Source organism: Myotis davidii, unplaced genomic scaffold (assembly GCF_000327345.1).
Source record: "Myotis davidii unplaced genomic scaffold, ASM32734v1 scaffold309, whole genome shotgun sequence".
Lineage (NCBI taxonomy): Eukaryota > Metazoa > Chordata > Mammalia > Chiroptera > Vespertilionidae > Myotis > Myotis davidii.
Window position 1 is genome coordinate 235,456 of NW_006383013.1, and position 11,809 is coordinate 247,264.

Consider the following 11,809-nt stretch of genomic DNA (forward strand, 5'->3'; position numbering starts at 1 on the left):
AGAAGCTGAGGTTGGCGGGGGGATCCCTGACTCTTCCTGACTAGGTGAATGCCTCTAAGCCTACGCCCACCCTCACACTAAAGCAGAGATGAGTGGCATCTTCCCTCTTCTGCTGAGTGACATCACAGCCCTAGAAACCCTCTGAGCCAATCAGAAGACAAGACGAAAGCTCAGACTACCTCCTCCTCCTGCCCGCCTACCACCGCCTACCAGCCACCAACACTCTCCCTCCTCGGTCCCCATGGAGACACATCTTACCTGCCACATTTTTTACAAGGGAAAGTGTTCTCCTGATTCTGGGTCTTATTAAATGTCTCTGTTTTCTTCTTCTTCTCTGCAAAAGGCAGTGCCCTCCGTGGCTTCCCCGGCCCCTCCCTTGGCTTCTCTGAGGCCTGGCCACCAGCAGACCCAGGGGCGTTGGGCTCATGGCTTCGGAGGATGAGGATGTCATTGGCCTGGAGAGAATCAAACAAAGAGGCGTTGAGAGATCTGGGGAAGACAGGATCCCAAATTCTGAAATTTTAGGGAACAGAGGACTCCTAAAGGTCAGACACTTCCGCCCTGGCATTCTCTTGAATCCTTCCAGTGACAAGGCACTCACTGCCTTTTCAGCAACCCATTCCACCTTTGGCCAACTCTATCTTTACAAAGTAGCTGGTACGGTAATTGTGGGTCAGCCCTAGCCGCCACAGGACTTCTCCATGTATCTGACGGGACTTGGTGTCTCAATGAATGACACACGTGTTCATGTTGCAGTCATGTAGTCCATTCATGACCTGATTCCATCAGTGAGATTCAAGCCCATGTGATGCACAGGTGCTGGGGATACAAAGTGACAGACAGGAGCCCCTCCTTGGAGAGTGCACAGTCCCGTGGAAGGGGAAGATGTGAAGGCATCTAGTTCACGACACCATGAGCCACCATGGGAAACGCCAGGCAGGTGCCAGAGAGCAGAGAACAGACACCTTGTGCTGACCTGGAGAGGGGTGTTCAGGGCATGTATTCAGGGGCTAGGGGAGCCCCAGATGGCTATTAGAAGTCATAAGCATGTGTACTGGGTCGACCCTACAGGAAATGTTGACAAACGTCAGCAGAACTCCCGTGAGCCTGTCCACAGAGTGCACAACACCGAAATAAAAAACTCTCAGAGCAGTTTCCCCAACAAACTCATCTCCACCCTCTCTCGGGGGACCCTCCCTGACAAGAACAGCTCTGGCTGGAGGTCTTGCTTCTTGGCCTGTGATGTGGTGGACAGGGCACTGCACTAGGATCTGGGGTGGAACCTCAGGCAAGTCACTTAGTACCTGAGCCCGGTTTCCTCCCTCTGTCAAGCGAGGGTTCACACTGTATGGGGTTTTTGTGCAGAATTAATGAGATCGGGGCAGGAAAGCACTTTGCAGAGAACATGGGTGAGGGGCCATTATTACTACGCCAATGACCTCAGCTCAGTTCCAGACATTTTTGTCAGGGACACAGCTCTCTCAGGGGAGCCCTGCCTGAGCTACACCTCATGAATGCCTCCCCCATGTCCCACACACCTTCCGCGTTTTCATAAACCCTTGCTCACTAAGTCTCAGAGACAAAAGCGGTAGTGTGTGACATTTAATGGCAGCCTCTGGAGTCAGGCTGCCTACTAGCTATCTGACCTTGGGCCTCAATTTCCTCATCTGTGAAATGGGAACAATGGCAATACCTACCACATAGGGTTATGAGGATTAAATGAGTTAATAGCATCAGGCACAGAATACATTTCCTGCTCTTATGATGACAATCCTAGTCATGTTCCTGATCTGCCTTCCCTCCCACCCCCACGGGCCCAGCTCCAGCCCTTCTCCTGGTCCTGGGCTCCCCCAGTGGAGGTCACACTTACCGACTCATTGGCCTGTAGTGTCTGTGTGGCTTTGACAGCCGCTGCCCGCCGGCTTCTCTCTCGCCCCTCTTCCTGCTCCCCCTTCTCTTGGATCTCTGGCACCTCCTCCTCCCCCTCCTTCCTTGTCTCCTTTACTTCCCTCTTGGGCTCCAGCCTCTCTTCACTTGGGGACTCTCTTCTGGGAGCAGGCACCCTGGGGAACTTCTGGGAAGTCTATGGGGGACAAGAACAGGGGCAGTGACCATAGAGCTCAGCCACAGAGCTCAGTCATGCAGCCACAGAGCACGGACTCTGACCCAGCCAGGGCTCACTTGTCCCTGCGAGTCCTGGCCTGGCCTCCTGTGCTGACTCCACACCCTCCCTCCCCTAGTCCGCCTGGCAGAGAAGAGCGAGCTTTGAGCCCTGGGACCCTTCAGGATGAGACCGAGCACTTGAAATGCAGCCAGGGGCAGGGAGGGAGCATGCCAGGCCCTCCCCTCAGGCCACCTATCTTCCCGGGTGTGCTCAGGGACACATTCTTGGGCAGGGTGGTCTGGTGGAGCCAGGCAGCAACTTGAGCTCCATTCTCAACTACCTTGTAACGCTTTCTGTGTCTCCGCCCCCTTCCCATCTGCAGAATGGGGGCCGAACCACCCCATCTTAGAGCAGCATGTCACCCAGTGTGGGCTTATAGCCCCAGAAATGACTTCAGGTGGATACACAGACAGAATTAAATAACATTCTCTTTTCAATCCTCTTTCAATTCTGATTATGTTAAGGAGAAAGTCTCCAGTTCGTGTTAATGTGTCTTTTACACTTTTCCAGACTTAAAGAGAGGTCAGGCCTGTTTCCGAGCCTTGGCAGAGAATACTATCTGGCTAGAATTTAATAACACTGCTTGACTTTCACACACTAATTTTTACTAGAACCGTCTGTGCCAAGCAGTACTTGTTTTCTATGTATGACTGTGATATACAACTTGCCTTTAGAGTAAAAATGAGTTGATTTAAAAATATGAATAGCACCAGTGGTATGTGGAAATGACAGAAATAGTCATGGTAACATATGGTAGGATGCAGAAATAGCAGAAATCAAAAAGGTGATACATGAATGGCTAAAGTTTGGGAGACAGTGTTAGAGGTGTGCTATGAGGGGACAATAAATTGACGCTGGTGCAAATACTGCGGGAAATCTCCTCCAAGTTCTGTATCAACACAGGGTGTTATTACTACGTCACTGGCCAACAGAGAGGGGAACCCAAAGGCCCACGGCCAGTGCCCAGCCCAGGACATCAACAACTTGGGGCTATCAGGGACACTGCCTTCCTCTCTCTGCCCGCCAGGGACTCCTTCCTGGAGGGCTTGCCTTGGACCCAGCCCCAGCCCAGGCTCTCAGCAGCTGAGGGTGGGAAGGAAATCACCTTAATATCCACTTCAACCTCTTCCTGGACTGACTTATCGTCACTCGTATCCACATCCCCGAAGGTGAGCGTCCCATTGCGGCCAATTTTCACCTGCTTCTTGTAGGTGTAGTAGAACTCCACACACTGGGCCACAGTCTTGGTCTGGATCTGGTTGGAAACGAAAATGAGGTCAGAGTTCCAGGTTCAGCTCACCTGCCTGAGGATACGCCAGCCTTCCTCATGTCTCCCCTTAAACTTAGCAAACACTAAACTCAATCAAGATCCCAAACATAAGCATCTCTCTAACACCTGCTCTGACAAACCGCTGACCAATCCAACTAACCCAAGCTTCAGCACTACTTTTCTAAAAGCTAAAAAGTACACCATGAATAAAGTACCTTGGAAATATAAGAAAAGAAAAAAAAGTACACCATGGAGCCACTGGGGAGACTTGAATATGGATTGCATATTAGAGCGTGTTATTTATCAGTTTAAGTTTCTTTGATGATAATGCCACTGTGGTTTTACAGGAGAAAGTCCTTGTTTTTAGACAATATTTGGGTCGAGTGTCATGATGGCTGTAACTTACTTTTAATTATTAATGAAAACAGAGAGAACAGGCGCATGTTTAAGTTTATATATAGACAGAAAGGAAGCAAAGGTGGCCAATGTTAACAACTGGCATATCTAAGTGAGGGGCATACAGGTGTTCATTATACTCTTCTTTCAATTTTCCTGTAAGTTTGAACTTTTTCAAAATAAAAAGTTAAAGGGGAAAAATGTCTGGCCCTGGCACATGTGGCTCAGTTGGTCGGAGCATCATTCTGTACACCAAAAGGTGGCAGGTTCGATTCCCGGTCAGGGCACAGACCCAGGTTGCGGGTTTGATCCCTGGTTGGGTCGTATGCAGGAGATAGCCGATCAACGTATCTCTCTCACATCCATCTCTCTCTCTCTCCTTCTCTCTTTCTCTCTCTCTCTCCTCTTCCTTTCTCTAAAATTAAAAAATAAAAAAGATTCTTTAAAGGAAAATGCCTGGGCATCCTCCACATTCAAAGCCAGGACAGACCTGCAACACAGACTCTCTTCATCAGTGTGGACAAACAATTCCTCTCCTCTCCAGGGGCAGCGACGGACAAGGGAGGGCAGAGGAATGTCAAACTATCAAGGGAGGCTAATAAGCCCTGGAAAGCCCGAAAAGGAAGCAGGATGCCCAAATCTTGTTCCCAACTCTGCCCCCGAGTAGCTGTGTGGCCTTGGACAAGTCTCTTCATGTGTAAATAGTGAGTGGGGTGAGACCAGACGATCTAAGGGCCTCCCACGCTCTGAAGTCCTAGCCCTCCCATTTCACAAATCTATTTGGCCTCTGGATTTAGTTTCTGGGCTACTTTCCCCCACACAGAAAACACAGGCTGTTTTCTCTGACTCTCCTCACTCCCCCAGGCTCGCAGACTGCTCTGCCAGCTTCTGGGCAGCTCTGAGGTCCGATGCACAGAGCCCAAGGAGGCAGAGGGGGTCCTCTGGGCCTGAGGAGAAACAGACTTGCTCCATCTCCCAGGAATGGCCAAGTCACAACTTTATTAATTAGATCCCGTTTGCACGTTTACTGGCAATTCTCTCTGATCATCTGTTTGGCTACTGGTCTGTTCTTTTCATTAAGGCAGTAGGGGCTCCTGGAAATATTGCCCAATCAGGAACCCAGCAGATGTCTGTCCTCACAACAGGGCCCTTGTAGGAGAATTCATGAGCACTCTGTCCAGTCCCCAGAGCCATCCTTGGCACCATCTACCATCCCAAGAGGAAAAAGCCCGTTCTTGGAGCCCTTTTCCCTCAGTGGGCCACACAACTCACTCGCCCACAGCCCAGATTTTGCCAGACAGGGGTGGTGGGAAGGTGCACGTCTGCAAATTAGCAAAGCCCTTTAGTCCCCAGAAGAACACAGGGAGAGGACAAGATAAACCTAGGACAGCTAGGCTCCAGCCTCCTCTACCTGGTCAGCCGAGTTACCGGAAAGAAGCCCTGGGTCTGACAAGACGTAGGCAGAGGCCCCCACCCAGTTCAGTTACACAGTCACTTGTTGCTCTCAGTTCCCCTTATCGGAGGGTGACCTCTCCGCCCACAGACTAACTGTGGCCTTCGAGTGCTCCAGGCCCCTGGGGAAGGGCTCAGCTCGGCCTGCAACCCTCCTTCTCTTCTAGCTCTCCCTTGGGTAAGCCACTATTTTAAGTTGTTGTGGGGGGTTTTTGTTTGTTTGTTTTTGTTAATCCTCACCCAAGGATATTTTTCCATTGATTTTTAGAGAGTGTGTAAGGAAGAGGGAGAGACAGAGAGAGACATTGATGTGAGAAAAACACATTGATTGGTTGCCTCATGCACACACCCCAACCAGAGCTGGGGAACCTGCAACCAAGGGTCGTGTCTTTGACCAGAATCAAACCCAGGACCCTTCAGTCCACAGGCCGACGTTCTATCCACTGAGCCAAACCGGCTCGGTTTTGTTTGTTTTTTTAAAGTATATTTTTATTGATTTCAGAGAGGAAGGGTGAGAGAGGTAGAGACATCAATGATGAGAGAGAATCATTGATTGACCACCTCCTGCACACCCTCCACTGGGCATGTGCTCTGACTGGGAATTGAATCAAGACCTCCTGGTTCACAGGTCGACACTCAACCACTCAGCCATGCCAGCCCGGCACCACTATTTCAAGTTTGATGCCACTGAGTCTGATACCCATTCAGGCTTCTCTCTGGATAAGACCCCAGGGTGTGGCCACACTATCCTAAGGTGAGGGAAGGGGGCTTAGAATCAAGGGCTCCGGGGAGTCCTTACCCGCCCCCCCCTCCTCCCCCCCGCTTGTTTTGTTTACAAAATTCTCTGAGGCTACTTAGTGCATTGAATTAAGTGCTTTCAAAGAGGGCTTGGTAAGCGACTGCAGGCCACCACTGGTAGGGGGACCCCAAATCCTACAGGCAGCTCCTGCCCTCACTTGCCCCTTAGACAGAGCTCCAGCTCACCAGCTTCTGCACCAGGAAGAAATCCTTCTTGTAGATGGCAATGCCCTTGTTGAACAGCTTCCTCTCAGACATCTTCCACTGGTCAGAGCCTGCGGGGCAAACAGGAAGCCGGGGTAGTGAAGTGGGAGGACTGTGAGCATCACGGGGGGCGATTCTGACCAGCTGACAAGTCAGAGCTGGCTCCACAAACTGCTTCTGCCACTTACTAGCCCCGTCACTTGGCCCTGAACCTCACTCTCCTCACTTGTGAAGCGGGAACTAATAATAGAAGCCGCCCCCCCAGTTGTGCAGACTGAATGAGGTCATGCATGTGAGACCCTTGGTGCCCAGCCTGGCACAGACGACATGGACCACTCCACAGGGATCGGGAACAGTAGCTGCTATGATGATGCCCAGTGGTCCGTGTCCCTCTTAAAGCACAGGGTCCAGAACGGGACATGGCACTCCAGGGGTTGGCTAAGTTCCAGGTACCGGATGCCAGTTTGGATGGCAGTCCCCGGATCCCTGTCCCTTGTACTGTGTCCTGGGTTTCCTTGCCTGGACGGGCTCCCACCTGCCCACACCCTCCTGTCTTCCTCTCCAGGGCACAGTTAGCCCCTTGAGAGCTACCCCAGCTTTGGAGTCAATGCTTTGGCTCTTGGCTTACCCACCCGCCATTTCCTCCACCCAGGGCTGTGACTCAGCACTAAGTGGGCCCCACTGATGGGAGACCCTTTGAGGCTCCAGGCTGACCCACCCCCCAGCAGGCCCACCTGTGTAGTGATAAGTTGCCAGTGGGTGGTTGTGGGGCCTCAGCGGCTTCTTCAGTAGCAGCTTATTCAGCGTTTCCTTCAAGGGGAGTGAAGAAAAGTCAGGGCCCTGGCAGGGTTTCAGTGGGCAAAACTTAGAGGGCCTCCTCAGGCAATCACAGCTGCGGAAGGCCCTCGGTGCCGCTCTGTCGGAGGCGGGGACCCAGTGACCCAGAATCAGGGACTGGGGTGGATGGCACGACCCTGTGCTGCAAAGTTTAGAACTGGGGTTTCCTTGGGCTGAGCCCCTACAACCCCCAACTTGGTTGGACCCTCCAGCCTGTTTCAAATCAGCATGTGAGCAGGCCTGGCTCCTGGGCAGCGGAGATGGATCCAGGCCAGCCTCCTCGAGGGCCCGTCCCTCCACTGGGGGCGGAGTCTCACCAGGATGTCTCCCCTGGACTCGTGCAGGCAGTGCAGGGCCAGCTCCTGGTTGGTGCCAGCTCCGGGGAAGATGCTGGAGCAGGCAGCTGTCAGCAGGTCTTCCACTGCATTGTGGGAGCGAGGGAGGGAGGGAGCGTGGGGAGGGAGGAGAGGAAATCACTTTCAGGGCAGGCTGGGCTGGGCGGGTTACGACCAGCCCACCCACCTACCCAAGACCATCTTGGATTGCTGGCTCAAGCCCCCTCTCACCTTGCCTCTGCTTCTCCCGGCTGCTCTCTAGGTCCTCCCATGGCTGCCACACCAAGTCGGCCTTGTGGGTCTCCCTGGGGAACGGGAGAAGATGCAGAGGGCAGCTGACAGGCAGAGCATGGCAAGGCCTCAGCTGGGTCTAAGGCAGCGGTTCTCAACCTGTGGGTCGCGTCCCCTTTGGGGGTCGAACACACCTTTCACAGGGGTCGCCTAAATACATGCTGTATATCAGATATTTACATTATGATTCATAACAGTAGCAAGACTACAGTTATGAAGTAGCCACGAAAATAATTTTATGGTTGGGGGTCACCACAACATGAGGAACTGTATTAAAGGGTCGCGGCATTGGGAAGGTTGAGAACCACTGCTCTAAGGCAATCTGGCTTCTGGGAGGACACCGGGCAAATGGCACCAAGTGCTGCCAGAAAAGCACGGCCCCGGTGCTGGGAAGGGAGGAAGGAGTTCCAGGTTTACAGGCGGGGAAGGAGTCTCTCCGACTACCCTTCTAATTCTCAGAGGCAAATGCAAACCAGGCCGGCCCCTTCCTTTTCCTGCAACTTCCACACAGAAGCAGGGCGAGGAAAAGAGAGCCCAGGGAGGCCGCCCAGTCCTCTGCAGGCCCTGCAGAGCCCTCTTCTCCTCCAAGGGCCTGAATGCCTGGACCCCATTGGCCACCCTCACACCACGGGCCAGAGGCAGGGCTGCACTTACGGCTCGATGCTCACTGGGGTGGCTTCCCCCATCACAGAGAGGACAGGTGGGGTGACTTCGGCACTATCTAGGGGACAAAAGGCAGGTTGGTAGACCGTACCCTCCTCCCTTCAGCAAAGCCCTCCCTCCCCAACCCTAGGTGGCTGCTCCCAGCATTAGAACCACAGTGGTGACTCACAGAGGTTCACACCTGGAAATCAGGCATCCTGCGTCTCGGCTCCCAGCCTGCCATGGTGACAACTGACTGCAACTTTACTAAATATGTGGGTGCCTTCATTTTCCACACCCACTGAAAGGGGCTCCTACGGTTAATAATGTGAGGAGTGAATGAAATCATGCATAAAACCTAGCCCTGGGAGCTCCCCACACGCCAGGTTAACTCTGACATGAAGCTGTGGTTGTACTCATAAGGCGGCCGAAACTTTCTGCACCTCAGTGAGGTGGTGAAGGAGATCGCTGTTGCATAATTGTGTTCTCACTTCCTTGCTGGGTTCTCTGCCTCGGTTTCTCAGGAGCTAATCTCCTAATGCCTCACATGATCAAGAGACACTCCCTTGCTGCAAACACACAATCTTTGCCGACTCCTCTCTGCAACGTGAGCTAAAACCTGCACTCCTCAGCAGTCCCCTTCCACCTGGGCCTCCCACCGCCTCCCGCCTGGGCCCTGGGTCCCAGCAGGCTGGTTACACGTGGGCCCTCACTTTCCCTGCACAGTCTTACCTCCATGTCTCGGTCCCACTCCTTTCCTCTGCCTAGAGTGTCTTCCCCGCCCCTTCACAGTTCAAGCTCAGCTCTCGCCCCACCCTCTCGTGAATGCTTTCCTCCCTACCCCAGGCCAGCAGCCTCTGCGGGTTTTGGAGCTTAGGGTCTGCTTCACTCACTGATCCCACACCGCAAGGAGCCTCTGCTTTTCTGTCTCCCAGGCCTCCGTGTCAACTCTCTAACGACCCCGCATTTTCCCTAGAACAGACCATGGTGTCCCCCTATATCACTGGCGCCCTCAGAGGATCCGATTTGAGGCTTTACGCCCAAGTTCTTGGTAAGTATTCATGCATGGACAGATCTTTCCTTTGCTACTAATCTGGTCTCTACAGCGACTTCTTCCTGCACAACCCAGGCAGGGAGAGCAGCTTTGAATCTTGGCGTGGACGCGTGAGGGCAGAAGGCCGGCCAGCCCAGGTGGGCCGTTTCTCACTCACAGACACCAGGGGGCACCAGAGAACTAAGCCATGAGTGAGGTCAGGCTCCGAGGTTAATCTGGTGATGGCACTGCCTCACCCCTGTGCTATGCCTGGTAGTATTTACTCCCACTGAATCCTCTCCCCACCCTAGGAGATAGCATTATCACATCCTTCTGGGAAATGGATCTTTTTGTAGAGCGGGCAACATTTTTCTACAATTCAAACCCACGCGAGCCAAACTGTCTGCTCTTGGCCAAAATGACCGAGGAGAAAGGATCTGCCACGTAATATTAAGAACAAACATGACGCATCAGGCATGAAATTACGTGCTGTGCATATGGCAATGCATCTGAACCTCACCACAATCCTCTGAGGTAGCTAAGCTATTAGGTTGAACCATAGGAAACTACTGTATGTGGACCTAAAAATAGTTGAATGTTGGCAATTTCATCATCAACCAAACATTACACTAATGTTCTCATCTAAACACTGAAGAAGCTGATGCCCAGGGAGTGTAAACGACTCGCACAGGGGATGTAACAGTACATGGTGCAACTGGGATTCGAACCCAGGCCGCGAGGCTGACACCCCTCCTCCACCCACATTTATTCTTGAACCAGGACAACTTCCTTCTCTTTCTCAGAGATGAGAGTGGAGCCCCTTTTCTCAGCATTCCAACCCAATCCCCAGCAGCCCCATAAAATGAGTCTCATCCCTGCCCACTGCCTTCCCTCTCCACATGGCCCCTGAGGCAAGGGTTACTCACTCGACCGGAGCAGGGTGCGGTGGGCACTCTTTGGCGTGATGGGAGGAGGGGCTGGGATGCTGCTCGTTGACATGATGGCATTGAAATAGAGGCCGGAGCCTTCCCGCACGGGGCTGAGGATGGGAGGTGGTGTGTAGGGGGGCAGCTCAAAGCTCCGCTCAGCAGGGTGGTCAGCCAGGCGGACAGGAGAGCGCAGGTGGCTCTGGTATGGGGTGATGTTGGAGTACACCGGAGGGGCGATGAAAGTGCCTGCCTTGGTGGGGATGATCAGGGGCTCAGGCCTCGGCCGCTGCTTTGGTTTCCGCACCGAAGGTTCCCCCTCCAACTTGACATTCATGTCTTCAGCCTGGAGAAGGAAACAGAAACAAGACGGCTCAGCCTCCTACGTCCTGGGATGCTGAAGTCTGGACCACTGCTTGCTGGTCTCACCTTTGAAACTTAGTCTGCCCACCGCACCCATCAAGGCAAGCCTGAGACAGGTGGCAGGTCCCAGCAAACTGTTTCTCTCAAGGGCCAAACAGTCCATTTAGGCTTTGCGGACCACATGTCGTCTCTGCTATAAATTCTTCTTCTCCCCAGTCCCCACAGCCCCATTTTCAAAAATAATCCTTTAAAGATATTAAAACCATTTTTTACGTCTGAATTTGGGCCACAGCCCATAGTTCCTGCTGTAAAGTATGCTGTAGGGCAGAAGACTATAGTTAAGGGCCCAGGCCCTGGAGCTGGATTGCTTGGATTGAGATCCACCTCCCTTACCTACCACTTATAGTAAATTACTTAACTCTCTGTGTATCATCATTTCTAACATGGGTATAATAAGTGCCTACTTAATGGGGTATCTATGAGGACTAAATGAATTAATATTGGAAATCACTGAGGACAGTACCTGGCACATAGTAATTACTCAATACATACTGGCTGCTATCACTACGTAAACTCTAGGCATTAATGGAAACCCCTCTCCCCCCGCATGTGACAAGACCTGAGCTGGGCATGGGGCCCATGTCTAACAAAATTCACAGGAGAGTTCTTCCTTGAAGAACTTTTATTTCCCCATTGATTTGTTTTTTCAGAGAGAGAGTGGAAGGGAGGGAGGGATGAGGAAGGAGAGAAACATCGATGTGAGAGAGATACATCGATTGGTTGCTTCCCACACACACCCTGACCGGGGCCAGGGATCGAACCTGCAACCCAGGTACATGCCCTTGACCGGGAATCGAATGCGTGATGTACTTCAGGTACAAACCAAAGTATTTATAGTTGCAACAGTATGATGTTGGGGATTTGCCTCTAAACATCCAGTGGCAGGGAGAAGTGGAGGTACAAATGAAAAAAGATCGACTATATTCTGATGGCTAAATATCGGGGTCGATTATAGCATTCTCCATATTTCTGTGCAAGATTGAAAAAGTCTACTACAAAGAAAAAATAACTAAATAACTAAATTTAAACCTTCCCACA

General features: G+C 52.2%; 1 protein-coding gene across 1 annotated transcript in view; it reads right to left on the minus strand.

Annotated features, from left to right (window-relative positions):
- Positions 1–238: 238 nt before the first annotated feature.
- ELMSAN1 (ELM2 and Myb/SANT-like domain containing 1) overlaps positions 239–11,809 on the minus strand; it is an 18,478-nt gene continuing 6,907 nt past the window's right edge. Inside the window, exons 4-12 of the mRNA XM_006778869.2 lie at positions 10,349–10,694; positions 8,402–8,468; positions 7,688–7,761; positions 7,439–7,542; positions 7,019–7,094; positions 6,267–6,355; positions 3,270–3,419; positions 1,871–2,083; positions 239–455 (exon numbers count right to left, since the gene is read on the minus strand). Of these exons, the coding sequence (XP_006778932.1) occupies positions 255–455; positions 1,871–2,083; positions 3,270–3,419; positions 6,267–6,355; positions 7,019–7,094; positions 7,439–7,542; positions 7,688–7,761; positions 8,402–8,468; positions 10,349–10,694 (1,320 nt within the window). The 3' untranslated portion in view covers positions 239–254. The remainder of the gene's footprint in view (positions 456–1,870; positions 2,084–3,269; positions 3,420–6,266; positions 6,356–7,018; positions 7,095–7,438; positions 7,543–7,687; positions 7,762–8,401; positions 8,469–10,348; positions 10,695–11,809) is intronic.